At 49.1% G+C, this 17,598-nt stretch overlaps 1 protein-coding gene across 1 annotated transcript in view; it reads right to left on the minus strand.

The window, feature by feature from the left end:
• LOC144672001 (uncharacterized) overlaps nucleotides 1-17,598 on the minus strand; it is a 50,673-nt gene that overhangs the window by 8,610 nt on the left and 24,465 nt on the right. The window contains exons 5-11 of the mRNA XM_078533936.1: nucleotides 14,788-14,854; nucleotides 12,212-12,310; nucleotides 8,420-8,530; nucleotides 7,367-7,420; nucleotides 6,963-7,041; nucleotides 2,420-2,428; nucleotides 665-701 (exon numbers count right to left, since the gene is read on the minus strand). Of these exons, the coding sequence (XP_078390062.1) occupies nucleotides 665-701; nucleotides 2,420-2,428; nucleotides 6,963-7,041; nucleotides 7,367-7,420; nucleotides 8,420-8,530; nucleotides 12,212-12,310; nucleotides 14,788-14,854 (456 nt within the window). The remainder of the gene's footprint in view (nucleotides 1-664; nucleotides 702-2,419; nucleotides 2,429-6,962; nucleotides 7,042-7,366; nucleotides 7,421-8,419; nucleotides 8,531-12,211; nucleotides 12,311-14,787; nucleotides 14,855-17,598) is intronic.

Raw genomic sequence — 17,598 nt, forward strand, 5'->3', positions numbered from 1 at the left:
TTGGGCTGCAGTTGGGGGCAGGCCACAGGGGGTGGGGTGGGGCAGACCGCTTGGGGATCAGTCGTTGGGAGTGTGTTGGTGGGCGTGTGGGTCGCAAACATTTCTTCAGCTTCTGGTAGTCTAACTGCACCATTATCTCCACCTTTGACATCCAAGTCCCCAATAAAGTCATGACTCTGTCCCACACTAACATGGCCTTCATCCCCACTCTCAATGTCCAAGGGGCGCAGACTTGAAAGGACATGGCAGGCATCTGGTTTAGCCATTGAATGTCAGTTCTGGCTTGAGACCTTGAAACACGATCGGTTCCTGCTCTCATCTGCTAAATCTGTCACTATTCCAGGATCATCATCGAATGCAAAGGTTAGCATCTGGCTTTGTTTCTCCACTGCAAATGATCTTCTTAAAACACCATTTCCCCTAGGCTGCCATCCTCGTCTCCAGCAACATTTCTAAGGAACTCATGGACTTCTTCATTACGAAGATGGAGACCCTGCCCCCAGCTGCCTCTGCCTCTTCCACAAGCCTACCTGGCCAAACTTCTTCTAATGATCCCCACTAGCCTGAACTCACATCTTTCTCCCACTTATCTTCTATCTCTCCTCTGAGCTTACATTCCCATACTCTAATCCAGCGGAAAAGAGAGCCAGAGCAGCCTGCTTACCACTCAGGCCACCATCTTTGACCCTCATCTCACTAAGCTGCCGACCATCAAAAGTACGATGTCTAATTCTGTTTTACAACCATTCAAGCGATCCTTTGTTCTTTTTAAATACAATAAAAAATGTAACTTATTACGGAGCAGAAAAGATTAAGACAAGATTTGACAGAGGTGCTCAAAATCAGGAACGGTTTTGATAAGGTAAAGAACAAGAAAAGGTTTCTAGTGACAGAAGGAACCAGAGGGCACAGAAGACTGGCAGGAGAATCAGGAGCAGCTTGAGGAATGATCTTTTTTAAATAACGTGGCAAGTCAGGGACATTTCCAGTGTCCATGGTGACCACGTGTGCAGGAAGTGTCTACAGCTGCAGCTACTTGAAACCCACGTTTTGGATCTGGAGCAGCAGCTGGAGTCACTGTGGAGCATCCACAGGACTGAGGCCTTCAGTGGATAGCATGTGCAGTGAGGTGGTCACACTGCAGGTAAAGAGTGATCACCAGACAGAATGAAGGCACTGGGCAGTAAGTGCAGGAGTCCCCTGGGTCCATCTCCCTTTCCAACAGATTTTCCGTTTTGGATACTGCTAGGGGAGATGGTTTCTCAAGGGAATGCAGCAAGAGCATGGCACCATGAGTGGCTCAGCTGCACAAGGCGGGGGAGAAAAAAAAGTAGGAGAGTAACAGTGATAGGGACTCTATCGTAAGAGGAACAGAATTAGGCATTTCTGTGGATGTGCACGTGGCACCAGGATGGTATGTTGTCTCCCTGGTGCCAGGGTCAAGGGTGTCACTGAGTGGCTGCAGGACATTCTGAAAGGGGAGGCTGAACAGCCAGAGATCGTGGTCCATCTCAGTGCCAACAACATAGTTAAAAAGAGGGATGAGGTCCTGCAAGCAGAATATTGGGAACCAGGAAATAAATTAAAAAGCAGGACCTCAAAGGTAGTAATCTCAGGCTTAATCCCAGTGCCACGTGCTAATGAGATCAGGAATACGAGAATAGACCAGTTGCATGTGTGGCTGGAGAGATGGTGTCGGAGGGAGGGATGTAGATTCCCGAGGTATTGGGACTGATTCTGGGGAAGATGGGACCTGTACAAGCTTTGTACCCCAGCAGGACTGGGACCAATATCCTCGCAGGGATATTCGCTAGTACTGTGAGGGATGGTTTAAACTAGAGTGGGAGGAGAATGGGGACCCGAGTGGGGAGACGCAAGAGAGGGAAACAAAGATAGAAATGAAAGACAGAAAAGTAAAAAGCAAAAGTGGAAGGCAGAGGAAACAGAAGCTAGCAGCAAATAGGGCCATAGTGCAAAAAAATGTATACAAAGGCAAGTCTAAAGGTAGTGTGTCTGAATGCATGGAGCATTCGCAATAAGGTAGACGAATTAACAGCACAAATAGATGTAAATGGGTACTTTAATTTCTCTTTAATTTTTGTAAGTTCAGTAGTCTAGTTAAAAGGTTGGTAAGGTAGCTGACTCAGCGACAGTTAGCTATCAATCACCTGAATCCTGATTAGGACCTGAATAGGGGTTAATTACTATTTGAAGCTTAACTAGTGGTGAGTCAAGTCAGCTCTATTTAAGAAAGGGACTATCTGGAAGCACGCTATAGCAAGCACATCGTGAGTGGGGCACAGCCAGAGTGGGTATTCAGAATTTGGTGCAAAGCGGGAATTCGGTGCATAGGGGATGAGGTGCTCTTTGCATTTTTTCCTTGCTATCCAACTTCTTAAACGTTCAGAGCGTGCTGCAGCAGGAGAGGCTACAAGGGAAAGGAATCACTGGTAAGTAGTGGATAAGGTATTTACTACTTTAATCACTTATAGTTTAAGGTCTTTTTGTGGTTTACAGTTTGTATACTCTGCAGTAACGAGGATCAGGAAAGAAGGCCCATCGAGTAATTGACTTAAGAGGTTTAATTTAAAGGGATAAGTCATGGCAGGAGCGCTCAAAGCTGTGGTGTGCTCCTCGTGCTCCATACGGGAAGCCGGGGACATTTCCAGTGCCCGGGACCAGCATGTGTGCAGGAAGTGTGCCCAGCTGCAGCTCCTGGAAGCTCGGGTTTCAGAGCTGGAACGACAGCTGGGGACACTGTGGAGCATCCGCGAGTCTGATAGCATCACGGATAGCACGTTTAGAGAGGTGGTCACACCGCAGATGAAGGGACTTGAGGAAGGAAGGGAATGGGTGACCACCAGGCAGTCCAAGAGAAACAGGCAGGTAGTTCTAGACAGCAGTAGGGTCCTGCTCGCAAATCAGTATTCTGTTTTGGAGGCTGATGAGGGCACTGGATCCTCCAGGGAGTGCGGACAGAGCCAAGCTTCTGGCACCATAAGCAGCCTGTCTGTACAGGACGGGAGGAAGGGGGGGAACAGCAATAGTAATCGGGGACTCTATAGTCAGGGGAACAGATAGGCGCTACTGTGGCCGTCAACATGACTCCAGGATGGTATGTTGCCTCCCTGGCGCCAAGATCCGGGATGTCACTGAACGGCTGCAGGGCATCTTGAAGGGGGAGGGTGAGAAGGCAGAGGTCATGGTACATGTTGGTACCAATGACAAAGGTAGAAAGAGGGATGAGGTCTTGCATCAAGAATTCAGGGAGTTAGGCAGTAGACTAAAAAGCAAGACCTCTTGGGTTGTAATCTCTGGATTACTCCCAATGCCACGTGCTAGTGAGCTCAGAAACAGGAGACTAGGACAGATGAATACGTGGCTTAAGAGCTGGTGCAGGAGGGAGGGTTTTAGATTCCTGGATCACTGGGACCGTTTCTGCGGAAGGTGGGACCTGTACAAGCAGGACGGACTACATCTGAACCACAGCGGGCGTGTTTGCTAGTGCTGTTGGGAGGAGTTTAAACTAATTCGGCAGGGGGAGGGGACACAGAATGTTAGCAGAATAGGGGCACATCATAATACAGTAAAGCAATCAAGTCAGAGGGATTATAGCTGCAATAAGCTTCAAGGGAGTAAGGCAAGGCTGGATGGCCTCTACTTTAATGCCAGAAGTATTACAGGTAAAATGGATGAGTTAAGAGTGAGGATTGACCTGTGGAATTGTAATATAGTAGCCATTACTGAGATGTGGTTGAGGAAAGGGCAGGATTGGCAGCTCAACATTCCGGGATATAGAATCTTCAGGCGAGACAGGGGAGGGGGTAAAAGAGGAGGAGGCGGCGTTGCATTATTAGTTAAGGAGTCCGTTACTGCAGTAAGGAGAGATGGCATCTTCGAGGGGGCATCGAATGAAGCTTTGTGGGTAAAGCTTAGGAATAAAAAAGGGGCAACCACATTATTAGGTGTTTATTATAGACCCCCAGATAGTCAGCAGGAAATTAAGGAGCAAATATGTGCACAATTTGTGGAAGTGTGTAAAAAACAATAACAATATTAGGTGATTTCAACTTTCCCACCATTAATTGGGATAGACATAGTGTTATGGGCTTAGATGGAGTGGATTTCTCAAAATGTGTACAGGAAAACTTTTTAGGTCAATATGTAGAAGGTCCAACAAGAGACGGTGCATTGCTGGACTGCTGGAACTAATTCTGGGGAATGAAGGTGGCTGAGGTGGTGGTGGGCGAGCATTTTAGTGATAGCAACATGGTACAGTTTAAGTTTGTTATGGACAAAGAAATCGACAAGTTGCAAAAAAATGTTTTGGATTGGGGGAGAGTGGATTTTAGTAAAATAAGGCAGGATCTGGCCAAGGTAGACTGGGAACAGTTACTTGTGGGGAAATCTACAGAGGAACAGTAGAGGGGTGTTCAAAAAGGAAATGGGGAGGGTACAGGCTCAACATGTTCCCTCGAGGGTAGTAGGAAAGTTAACAAGCCCAGAGAACCATGGACGACCAGAGATATTCAGGTTACGATGAGAAGGAGAAGAGAGGCTTTTAGCAGGTACAAGGGAAGTAAATCAGCAGAGGCAGTGCAGGATGAAGCTTAAGAAAGCAATTAGGAGAGCAAAGGTATTAGTTGTAGATTTAAAAATAATGGAAATAGGTGGGAAAAGAAGAATCTATATAAATTATTGAAAAAAAAACAAAAGGGAGGGGGAAGAAATGGGGTGGGGATGGGGGGAGGGGGAGTTTAAGATCTAAAGTTGTTATCTACAACTAATACCTTGTTAGTCTTTCCACCCCACCCCCACTAGAGCTGTACCTTGAGTATCCTGCCATCCATTCTTAATTAGCACTTTTCTTAGATAATATCACCACCTTCAACACATCTTTGATCCTTTTGTCTGTGACATCTTTTGATTATCTGCTCCTATCACTGCTTGCTTGTCCCCACAACCACCCCACCCTCAACTTCTCTCTCCCCCCGCCCCCCACCTTAAACCAGCTTATATTTCACCTCTCTCCTAACTATACTTCAGTTCTGTTGAAGGGTCATGTGGACCCGAAACGTCAGCTCTTTTCTTCTCCACCGATGCTGCCAGACCTGCTGAGTTTTTCCAGGTAATTCTGTTTTTGTTTTGAATTATAGACAAGTTAGTAGTAGGGAAAATGTTAGAGTTTATTATGAAGGACACTTAGAAAATATCAACGGGATTAGACAAAGTAAACATGGATTTACAAAAGGGAAATCATGTTTGACAAACCTACTGGAGTTTTTTTTGAGGATGTAACTAGCAGAATAGATAAGGGAGAACCAGTTGATGTGGTACATTTGGATTTTCAGAAAGCTTCTGATAACATCTCACATAAGAGGTTAGTGTGCAAAGTTAAAGCACATGGGATTGTGGGTAATATATCAGCATGGATTGAGAATTGGTTAGCAGACAGGAAACAGACAGTAGGAATAAATGGGTCTTCTTCGAAATGGCAGGCGGTGACTAATGGGGTACCGCACAGATCAGTGCTTGGGCCTCAGCTATTCACAATATGTATCAACGATTTGGATGAGGGAACCAAATGTAATGTTTCCAAGTTTGTGAGAACACAAAACTGTGGCTGGTGAGGAGGATATTAAGAGGCTTCAAGACGATTTAGACAAGTTGAGTGAGTGGGCAAATACATGGCAGATGCAGTATAATATGGCTGAGTGGGAAGTTATCCACTTCTGTGGAAAAAACAGAACGGCAGAGTATTACTTAAATGGTGATAGATTGGGAAATTTTGATGTAAAAAGTGGACTTGGGTGTTCTTGTAGCCCAATTACTAAAAGCAAGCATCAGGAACAGCAAGCAGTTAAGGCAGCAAATGGCATGTTGGCCTTCATTGCGAGAGGACAGGAGCAAGGATGTCTTCCTGCAGCTGTACAGGGCCTTGGTGAGACAACAACTGGAGTATTGCGTGCAGTTTTCATCACAAGAAAGGGGATCTCATTGAAAGGTATAAAACCCTGGCAGGGCTGGACAGGCTGGATGCAGGAATGATGTTTCCTCTGGCCGGGGGGTGGTTTATAACAAGGGGTCACAATCTCAGTATATGGGGTAGGCCATTTAGGACTGAGATGAGGAGAAACTTCTTCACTCAGAGGATGGTGAACCTGTCGAATTCTCTAACACAGATAGTTGCGGAGGCCAAGTCACTGAGGAAATAGATAGATTTCTAGGCTCTAAAGGTGTTAAGGGGTATGGGGAGAGAGCAGAAGTAAGGCGTTGAGATTGAGGACCAGCCATGATCATGCTGAATGGTGAGGCAGCCTCAAAATGCCAAATGACTTACGCCTGCTTCTATTTTCTATGCTTCTATATTAAGTTGTCGTTATCTGGAATGAGCTGTTTGGAAAGCGGTGGAAGCAGATTCAATAATCAGTTTTAAAAGACAATTGAATAAATTCCTGAAGGAAACAATTATAGAAGTCAGGCAAGAGAGCCAGCACAGGCATGATGGGCTGAATGGCCACTCTGAGATTCCATGAATATAAAAGATGATCTAATTGAAACATTTGAAATAATGACAAGATTCAATAAGGTAACCACAGACAAGTGATTTTCCCTGGTGGGAATCCAGAACAAGAGGGCATCACCTTAAAATGAGAGCCAGCCTGTTCACGGGTGATGGCAGGAAACAGAAGGAATAGGAGAAATGTGGAACATTCTGCTTGCAGTATGTTCTGTAGTTAATTGAATATTTCAAAACTGAGACTGGTTCGGCCAAGAATTAAGCATAATGCAACAAGGGTGGGAAAATAAGGTGAAGGTACAAATAAGCTATGGTATGACAGAACTATGTAACAGGTTTGAGGGGTCGAATGGCTTCCCCCAGTTCATACACGTCAGTTTCTGTGTTAAGGGAATGGGCGTTGTGGCTGAAACCATTTTGCCAGTTTGAGAGTCCCACCTACCTTAAGGTACTGACGATTGGAGACAATCTTCCCACATCCCTCAAACTCGCAGCGAAGAATCTCCTTCGGAGCTTTCTTCCTGCAGGAAGAAATATATGACATTATAAAAATGACAAAGTAGCCAGTGAGAGAGAAGAGGTAAGGGGGTGATGGGGGCACATTAGCAGAGTGACTGAGGCCAAGGGACAGGGGCTGAGGAGGAAGTTGGGGAAGCGGGGAGAGCTGTGAGCGAGGTGGGGTGGAGGGGTGGGGGGGAGAAGAGCCCTGAGTGAGGTGAGGTGGGGTGAGGGGGGGAGCCGTGAGTGAGGTGGGGTGGGGTGGGGTGGGGTGGGTGGTGGGAGAAGAGCCCTGAGCGAGTTGCGGGGGAGGGGGGAGTGCATGTGAAGTAGGGGTGTGAAACTGACCTGATTTTCTTCATGGGAATCTGTGGTTCTTCACTCTGCTCACTGCGGGCTCGCCTGAAAAAGAGAAAATTATCAGCTCTGGGAGGGAGACAGAGAGACAGAGAGACAGAGAGACAGGGAGACAGGGAGACAGGGAGAGAGGGAGAGAGGGAGAGAGGCAGGGATAGATAGAGACCAACCTTGGGGAGTAGGGAGGGACTGGGGGAGCGGAGTGAGCAAGAGAGAAAGCGGGAAGTGGGAAAGAAAGAGACTGGGGGGAGTGGAGAGACCGGGGACAAAGCGGTGCAGGGGGGGCCATCAGGAAAGTGAGTGGGAAAGGGTGGAGGTGGAGAGGGAGGAAGTAGGGGGCGGGAGGGGTGAAGAGGCCGGGGGGTGGGGTGAGAGAGAGAGGAGAAACAGCTATAGGGAGGGAGAGACATGGGCAGGGAGGGGGAAGAGAACGGGAGAGACCGGGGCAAGGGGCGAGGGGCGGCGAGGGGGCGGAGTGTGAAACACGGGTACCGGGGAGGGGAGAGGGAGCGGGGGGCCAGGGAACGAAGGAGCGGGGGGGCCAGGGACCGAAAGGGCAGGGAGCGAGAGCAAGGGGCAGGGAGCAAGAGTGAAAGCGAGCGCGATGGGCGGGGCCGGGGTGGGGAGCGGGCGCGAGGGGCCGGGGTGGGGAGCGGGCGCAAGGGGCCGGGGTGGGGAGCGGGCGCGAGGGGCCGGGGTGGGGAGCGGGCGCGAGGGGCCGGGGTGGGGAGCGGGCGCGAGGGGCCGGGGTGGGGAGCGGGCGCGAGGGGCCGGGGTGGGGTCGGGAGCGAGTGCGAGGGCCGGGGTGGGGGCGGGGAGCGAGTGCGAGGGCCGGGGTGGGGCGGGGAGCGAGTGCGAGGGCCGGGGTGGGGCGGGGAGCGAGTGCGAGGGCCGGGGTGGGGTGGGGAGCGAGTGCGAGGGCCGGGGTGGGGTGGGGCGGATTGTGGTCGGGTGGGAGGGGAGGAGTGCTCTGCAGAAGCGACTGTGGGCTGCAGATAAGAGATAGGAAACCGTACACGCCGTCCATGACCAAGTCCCAGTCACCTGGCCTTTCTTGGTTTTGATGTGCGCAGAGGGGTTTTCTGACTCTTCTTTGTCTCCTTCGGCGCTCTGCCTCGTAACCGAGGCTGCAACTTCCTCTTGGTCCTCTCTGAGCTGTAACAAACGGGAGTCAGACTCAAGGCTCAACATGGGAATCAGCATTAATGCTGTATCAATATCAATCCTGAAACCACCTCACCAGCCACCTACAGACTCGCCCTTGCCCTGTGCGCACACACCCTCCCACAATTTCCCCCACCCCATACAAACTCCCCATCCCCATGAACATTTCCTGCCTTCTCTAAAAACACTTCCACCTCCCAACATTCCCCACACACATCACACTCTCACTACAGCCCTCCCCCACCACATATTCCCTCAAAACACAAAACCTTCCTCACAACAACCGCCTCTTCCCCAACAGACCCCCTTCTCCCACACAAGCCACAATCCTCTACCTGGATATACACTCCATTTTCACTGTCCTTCCCCACCCCCAGCACGCATCCCCTCCCACAAGAGCCCTTCCCATCACAACCTCCCCCATACACACTTCCAACCCCTCCTTCTCACACTCTTGGCCACCTGCTCCTCTGAGCCTCCACCATAACACCCCTGCCCCCTCACACAAACACAGCCCTCCACTTTAGCTCCTCCACCTCACAAACCCACCCTGTAACCCCTCAGGCTCGCCCGCGTCCCACATCCTCCCCACCCTTTGCCCCCACCGTCCCTCCTTCTCCTCACTCTGCCCCCACCTTCTAAGACTACAGCCCACCTACTCCCTCCACACACTCCCCAATTTCCCTCACATACTGTGACAGCTTGCTGGAGCAACACACTGTGGAAGTGACTGGGGATAAAGGTTTTTTTGGTTTAGTACTGTGTAATCCGGCAGAGTTAACTAAGAATCTCATGGTAAAAATCTGCTGGTAAAGAGTGATCATGAAACAGTTGAATTCCAAAAAGTTCGTCAAGGACAGTGTTTTGATTGGGTAACAGACTCAACGATATGGCCGTAAAAAGTACTGGGAAACATTGATTGAAACAATTCAAACTGTTCAACATAAATACATTCCACTGAAAAACTAAAAGGAACAAAGATCTATTCAAAGGCTTACTAAAGAAGTTAGGACAGTATTTGATAAAAATAAGAGGCTTATTTATAATTTTGCAAAGAATACGATAGGGAGTGTTTTAGAAAACAGCCAAGTGCCAACAAAAAGTTGATAAAAAGCAATAAAATAGAACATCACAGTAAATTCGCCAGCAATGTAAGAACAGTTAAGCGTTTTCACAACAATAAAAATAGGATGAGAGTAGCTTAAGTCGACTTTGGTCGCTTAGAAGCAGAGATAGAATGATCAAGGGGAACGAGAAAATGACAGAGACATTGAACAAACAGTGTGTCTGTCTTGATAAGCCGCATACCCGAAAGAGGGGATAACCTAGAATCACAGAATCATGACAGCACTGAAAATGGCCACTTGACCCATCATGTCCATGCTGGCTCTCCTAAGGAGCAATTCAAGAGTTGCCACCTAAAGATAAGGGGTTAAAAAAAATGACAAATTAAGAGAATTAATTTTAGAGATAAAGTCATGGAGAAACTTAAGGGACTAAAATCCGACAAATCCCCAGGACCTGATTACCTACATCCCTCAGGGTAAGGAAAGAGATGGCTGCCAAGATGCTGGATGGTTATGATTTTCCAAAATGCCCTGAATTCAGGAACGGTCCCAGCAGATTGGAAGTTAGCAAATGTAACACCACCATTCATGAAAGGGGGGAGAAAGAAAATAGAGAGCTACAGGCCAGTTCACCCAACATCAGTTGCCAGAAATGAGCTGGAAACTCTTGTTGAGGAAGTCAGAACCATACGCTTTGAAAATCACATGGTGATCAGAGGTAATCATCATAGTTTCATCAATTATCAGAGTTCTTCAGGAATGTAACCAGGTGGGTAGATAAAGCAGGAGCAGAATACGTAGTGCACTGGGGTTTCCAAAAGACATTCGATAAGTTGCCACACGGAAGGTAATAAACAAAATAAGGTCTTGTGGAGTTGCGGGAGATATATTAACAGGCATTAACAGACAGGAAGCGAAGGCTAGGGATAAATGAGGTATTATCAACTTGGAAGCTTCTGACTAATGGAATGGCACAAGGGTTAGACCTGGGTCTCAATTATTTACAAACCATATCAATGACCTAGCCCAAGAACCATGAGAGGAATGTATCCGATTTATCGCACCCCATGCAGCAACCCTCATGCAGACACACACGTACACACACTTCCCGACACAAAAAAACTCTCCCCTGCATCACACACAAACCCTCCCCCGCAACACACACAAACTCTCCCCCCAAACATACACAAACTCTCACGCACACAAAAAAACTCCACCCACCTAATATCCCTCCAACTTGCCCCCACACACAGTGCCGCCCGACACGTTCCGAACCCCAACTGAAACACACGCCCCAGGCACACACTACCAGCCCCTCACATATATCACACCTGGCACAAACACACACACTCAAGAGTCTCACGTGTGCACCCCCCGCAAACACACGCTCACGCACTCCCCCCGCATGCACGCGCACTGCCCCCGCGCACGCTCCCACTGCGAGCTCTGACCCGCCCCCCAGTTCGCACGCTCCCCCCCCACACGCACTCCCGACACACACACACGCTCCCCCCGCGCGCGCACTCCCCCCACACACACACGCATGCGCACTGCCCCCGCGCACACACTCCCTACACACGCGCACGCACTCCCCACACACACACACACACTCCCCCTGCGCGCGCACTCCCCTCCACACACACACGCACTGCCCCCGCGCACACACTCCCTGCACACGCACACGCATTCCCCACACACACACGCTCCCCCCGCATGCACTCCCTCCACACGCGCGCACGCACTGCCCCCGCACGCACTCCGCACGCACACTGCCCCCGCACGCACGCACTCTGCCCCCCACACACAGGCACTGCCCTACCAAACCCCCATACATCCCCCAACACACGCACTGCCCCCCACACAGTACCCCCCACACACCCACACGCACTCCCCCCTCCACACACACGCAATCCCCCCCCCCCCAACACACACACGCCACCCGCCCCACACACAAAAGCACTACCCCGCCCCACACACTCCCACCCACCACGCACACATCCTCACCCCCATCACACACACACCCCCTCCGCAAGAAACCAACACACTCTTCGCCGCAACCGCACACGCACTACCCCCTGCACACGCACTCCCATCCCCCCCACACACGCAAACGCACTCCCATCCCCCCCACACACGCAAACACACTCCCATCCCCCCCTACACACGCAAACATACACTCCCATCCACCCCACACACGCAAACACACACTCCCATCCCCCACACACACAAACACAGACTCCCGTCCACCACACACAAAAACATACACTTCCCGCCCCCCCCAACACACACACACTAATGTCCATCGCGCCCCCTCCCACCCCCAACACATACACACACACTCCACCAGTCTTGATGTGAAGCCGACGATGAGCCATGATCATGTTGAACAGCAGAGGAGGCTCGAGGTCTAATGATCTATTCCTGCCCCTGAATCTTGCATTGAGATCGATTTGCCCCTCTGCCTGCTCTTTGTCCCCTTACTCAATTCCCCAATCTGCCTCTCCCCACCTTCTCCCTGCTCCCAATCCACCCCACGCCTGCTTTCAATCTCACTCCCCCCCCTAACCCCTTCCCCCAGTCATTGGCCACACTGATCTGAACAGACCTGTCTGATGAAGGGCTGTAATTCTGATCCTTCAGATCATCTGCGTAGCTCAGGTCATCATCTGTTGATTCCTCGAGTCCCCCGATGGTGACCTCGTCACTGAATGAAGGAAAACAAGGATGCAGAAGAGGTGAAGAGTACATTTGCAGGCTTAAAAGTGGACAAATCTCCAGGTCTGGACGATTTGTGTCCCAGGCTGCTGGGGGAGGCAACGGAGGAGATCGCAGGGGCTCTGACCCAAATTTTTAATTCCTCTCATGCCACGGGGGAGGTGCCAGTAGACTGGAGAACAGCTAATGTGGTTCCGTTATTCAAGAAGGGTTGTAGAAATAAGTCAGGGAAGTACAGGCCAGTGAGTCTCACGTCAGTGGCAGGGAAACTATTGGAGAAAATTCCGAAGGAGAGAATCTATCTCCACTTGGAGAGGCAAGGTTTGATCAGGGATAGTCAGCCGGCTTAATCAGAGGGAGGTCATGCCTAACAAATTTGACTGAATTTTTTGAGGAGGTGACCACATTTGTAGATGAGGGTAGTGCAGTTGATGTAGTTTATATGGATTTCAGCAAAGCCTTTGACAAGGTCCCACATGGGAGACTTTTAAAGAAGGCAAATCACATGGGATACAGGGTAATTTGATAAGGTGGATTCAAAATTGGCTTAGTTGTAGGAGACAGAGGATGATGACAGAAGGATGCTTTAGTGACTGGAAGCCAGTGTCCAGTGGAATACCACAGGGATCTGTGCTCAGTCCCCTATTATTTGTCATTTATATAAACGACATAGATGACTGTGGGGGTTAGGATTAGTCAGTTTGCGGATGACACAAAGATTGGCCGGATGGTTAACAGTGAGGTTGAGTATCTTGGGCTACAGGAAGATAAAGACGAGATGGTCAAATGGGCAGATAAGTGGTAGATGGAATTTAACCCTGAAAAGTATGAGGTGATACACTTTGGAAGGAGTAATTTGACAAGGAAATATTCAATAAATGGCATGACACCAGGAAGTTCTGAGGAACAAAGGGACCTTGGTATGTGTGTCCATAGATCTCTGAAGGCGGAGGAGCATGTGAGTGGGGTGGTGAAAAAGGAATATGGGACACTTGCCTTTATCAATCGAGGCATATATTACAAAAGTAGGGAGGTCATGTTGGAGTTGTATAGAACTTTGGTGAGGCCACAGCTGGAGTACTGTGTGCAGTTCTGGTCGCCACATTATAGGAAGGATGTGATTGCACTGGAGGGGGTGCAGAGGAGATTCACCAGGATGTTGCCTGGGATGAAACATTTAAGTTAAGAAGAGAGGTTGGGTAGACTTGGGTTGTTTTCGTTGGAGCAGAGAAGACTGAGGGGGGGACCTGATCGAGGTGTACAAGATTATGAGGGGCATGGACAGGGTGGATAGCAGCTGTTCCCCTTAGTTGAAGGGTCAGTCACAAGGGGCATAAGTTTAAGGTGAGGGGCAGGAGGTTTAGGGGAGATGTGACGAGAAACATTTTTACCCAGAGGGTGGTGACAGTCTGGAATGCACTGCCTGGGAGGGTAATGAAGGCGGGTTGCATCACATCCTTTCAAAAGTACCTGGATGAGCACTTGGCACATCATAACATTCAAGGTAATGGGCCAAGTGCTGGTAAATGGGATTAGGTAGGTAGGTCAGGTGTTTCTCACGTGTCGGTGCAGACTCGGTGGGCCGAAGAGCCTCTTCTGCACTGCGAGATTCTGTGATTCACGAAATCTGCTCCCATCATGGAATTCCCCACAGCTAACACAGCACTCAGATTGTGGGAGGTGTGGGGGGTTATGGGGCTGGGGCCAGGAAGGGAATGAGCAATGTGGGCCAGATGCATGACGGGGGGGGGTCAGGGGCATCGGGGCAAAGTGGGTTCAGGGGCACCTGCATGTTTCAGGGGAGGGGGGTGCAGCGTGGTTATGGACAGTGGGGAGGGTCATTGGAGACAGGATGAGGAGGGAACATGAGGTAGGACACGTTTTGGGGATCGGCAAGAGGAGCAACACTGTCCAGGTGTAGGAGATCCCATGGGGGGTGGGGGGAGAATATGAGATCCCAGGATGGGGCTTCTAAGGGAGAGCCTTAGCGGGGTGGGGGTATTGGGGGAGATTTTAGGGCTGGAGTACAGACCAGAAGGGTCACACGGCGTGGTGGGAGGGAAATCCGGAGCAGGGGAGCGGTGGGAGGTTAACCCAGGAGGCAAGGGTAGAAATTGGGGTTGTGGGGGAAGGGGAAGGTTAGTCTGGAGTGGGGGCAGGTGGAGATGGGGTAAGGAAGGTGAGGAAAGGGGAGCCAGGGTGGGGCAAGGGAGACGGGGAACCAAGTTTGTGGGTGAGTGGGTGGTTGGGGAATTGTGCCCATGTGGCGGAAAGGGTGGAGGCCCCAGGTTCGGGGTCTGGGGGGTGGTGAAATGGATTACCTAGAGCAAGGGTGGGAATCTGGAGGAAGCTCAGTGCATGGACCAGTGTGGGGAGCTCAAAGAGAAGTGAGAACACAGCAAAAAGAATAAAAATCTTAAAAGTAGCCACTGAAGAGCATTCTGGAAATTCTCAACGTGATCTCACCTTTCATCCCGTACTTCCAGCTCTCCATCCTTCCTGACTGCAGTGTCTACAGCCGGGGATTCAGAAACTGAAATAAAGGCAAGAAACAAATCAGAAGCTGCTTCTTCGGATACAGCCTGTTCAAACTCTTCTACTCCCGTGCAGGCTGAAATCCTTTACTTCATAAAAACATCATATTCCATAATCTATCAACCAAGATGCAAATTCAACTCAATGTGCTGGGATGTCATAAATACTTCAAACCATACAATCTACCCATCAAACACTATCAGGACAGGACCAGCATAGGGTTAGATACTGGGTAAAGCTCCCTCTGCGCTGTCCCCTTCAAACACATTGGGGCATGTGCAGCACGGAGCACAGAGTGAAGCTTAATATTCATGGGTGCAAAGTGTTTAGAAAGTATACAGAAGGGGAAAAGGGAGGTGGGGTGGCAGTATTAATTAGGGAAGACGACGTGATGTCCTTGAAGTGGTAAAGACAGAATTCGTTTGGCTGGTGTTGAGAAGCAAAAGGGCAGGGTCATACTATTGGGGGTATTCTTATAGGAGTCAAAATAGTCAGAGACAGAGATAGAGGAGCAAACAAAGAACGAAGAACAAAGTACAGCACAGGAACAGGCCCTTCGGCCCTCCAAGCCTGCGCCGATCTTATTGCCCGTCAACTAAAACATTTTGCACTTCCGGGGTCCGTATCCCTCTATTCCCGTCCTATTCAGTATTTGTCAAGCTGCCTCTTAAACACCACTATCGTACCTGCTTCCACCACCTCCTCTGGCAACGAATTCCAGACATTCACTACCCTCTGCGTAAAAAACTTGCCCCGCACATCATCTTTATAGTTTTCTCCTCTCACCTTCAATCTATGTCCCCTAGTAATTGACTCTTCCACCCTGGGAAAAAGCTTCTGACTATCTACTCTGTCCATGCCACTCATAATTTTGTAAACTTCTATCAAGTCGCCCCTCAATCTCCGTCGCTCTAGTGAGAACAATCCGAGTTTCTCCAACCTCTCCTCATAGCTAATAACCTCCAGACCAGGCAGCATCCTGGTAAACCTCCTCTGTGCCCTCTCCAACGCCTCCATTTCCTTCTGGTAATGTGGTGACCAGAACTGCATGCAATATTCCAAGTATGGCCTAACCAAGGTTCTATACAGCTGCAGCATGACTTCCCAGCTTTTATACTCAATACCCCTGCCAATGAAGGCAAGCATGCCATATGCCTTCCTGACTACCTTATCCATCTGAGTTGCTACTTTCAGTGACCTGTGGACCTGTACACCCAGATCCCTCTGCCCGTTAATGCACTTAAGGGTTCTGCCATTTACTGTATAATTCCTGCCTGTATTAGACCTTCCAAAATGCATTACCTCGCATTTGTCCGGATTAAACTCCATCTGCCATTTCTCCGCCCAAGTCTCCAACCGATCTATATCCCATTGTATCCTTTGACAATCCTCTTCACTATCTGCAACTCCTCCAACCTTAGTGTCGTCTGCAAACTTACTAATTAGCCCAGTTACATTTTCTTCCAAATCATTTATGTTTTCCACAAACAGCACTGATCCCTGCGGAACTCCACTAGTCACAGCTCTCCATTCAGAAAAGCACCCTTCTACTGCTACCCTCTGTCTTCTATGACCAAGCCAATTCTGTATCCATCCTGCCAGCTCACCTCTGATCCCGTGCGACTTTACCTTCTGTACCAGTCTGCCATGAGGGACCTTGTCAAAGGCCTTACTGAAATCCATGTATATAACATCTGATGGGAAATCACAGAGATGTGCGGGAACTATGTAGTGTGGTGATATTGGGGGACTTCATTTACCTAAATTTCAATGGGGATAATATTCGAGTCAAGGTTAAGGAAGGGAAGGAGTTTCTGAAGTGTGCTCAGGAGGTCTTCCTCGGCCCATTTGTTGTTACTCTAATTAGGGATGAGGCATTCTTGGATATAGTGTTGGGAATCAAGTGGGCCAAGTGGATCAAGTGTCTGTAGGTGAACAGTTGAGTTTATATTATATTTATATTAGTATTTAATATTTATAATTATAATGAATTTGTATTAGTAATGGAGACGAGCAAGGAACAATCCAAAGTAGAACTTCTAAATTGGAAGTGGGCCAACTTCAATCGGATGAGAAGAGGTCTCACCAAGGTAAGATGAAATCAAAGATTGACAGGAAAAACTAACAGAATAATGAATGGGTGATCTTTCAGGATATTTCAGGTTACGTATTGTCACTAGACTAGTATTCCAGAGACCCAGGGTAATGCTCTGGGAATCTGGGTTCAAATCCCACCATGGCAGACAGTGGAATTTGAATTCAACAAAAATCTAGAATTAAAATTCTCATAATGACCACAAAATCATTGTCGATTGTCGTAAAAACCCATCTGGTTCACTGATGTCCTTTAGGCAAGGAAATCTGCCATCCTTACCTGGTCTGGCCTACAGACCCACAGCAATGTGGTTGACTCTTAAATGCCCTCTGAACAGAGCAATTTGGGATGGGCAACAAATGCTGGCCGAGCCAGTGATGCCCGCATCCCATGAACAAAAACAAAAAAGCAAGGATGAAAGGTAGGGGCATCAAAAACAGGGTTTTTTGAATGGCAAGGGAGACAGAGAATATGAAGAAAGAGGTATTTGATGCACATCAGGTGAATTTGTCAAGCGAGAATTAGGTCAAATACAAGTTGAGAGGGGGAGTCAAGAGGAAAATAAGACAGACAAAGTGAGAACATGAGAATAGAATAAATATCCCACAGGCATGTAAATACTAAGTGGGTACTAAGCAGGGTGGGGC

The sequence above is a fragment of the Cetorhinus maximus genome, chromosome 35 (assembly GCF_964194155.1).
Source record: "Cetorhinus maximus chromosome 35, sCetMax3.hap1.1, whole genome shotgun sequence".
Classification (NCBI taxonomy): domain Eukaryota; kingdom Metazoa; phylum Chordata; class Chondrichthyes; order Lamniformes; family Cetorhinidae; genus Cetorhinus; species Cetorhinus maximus.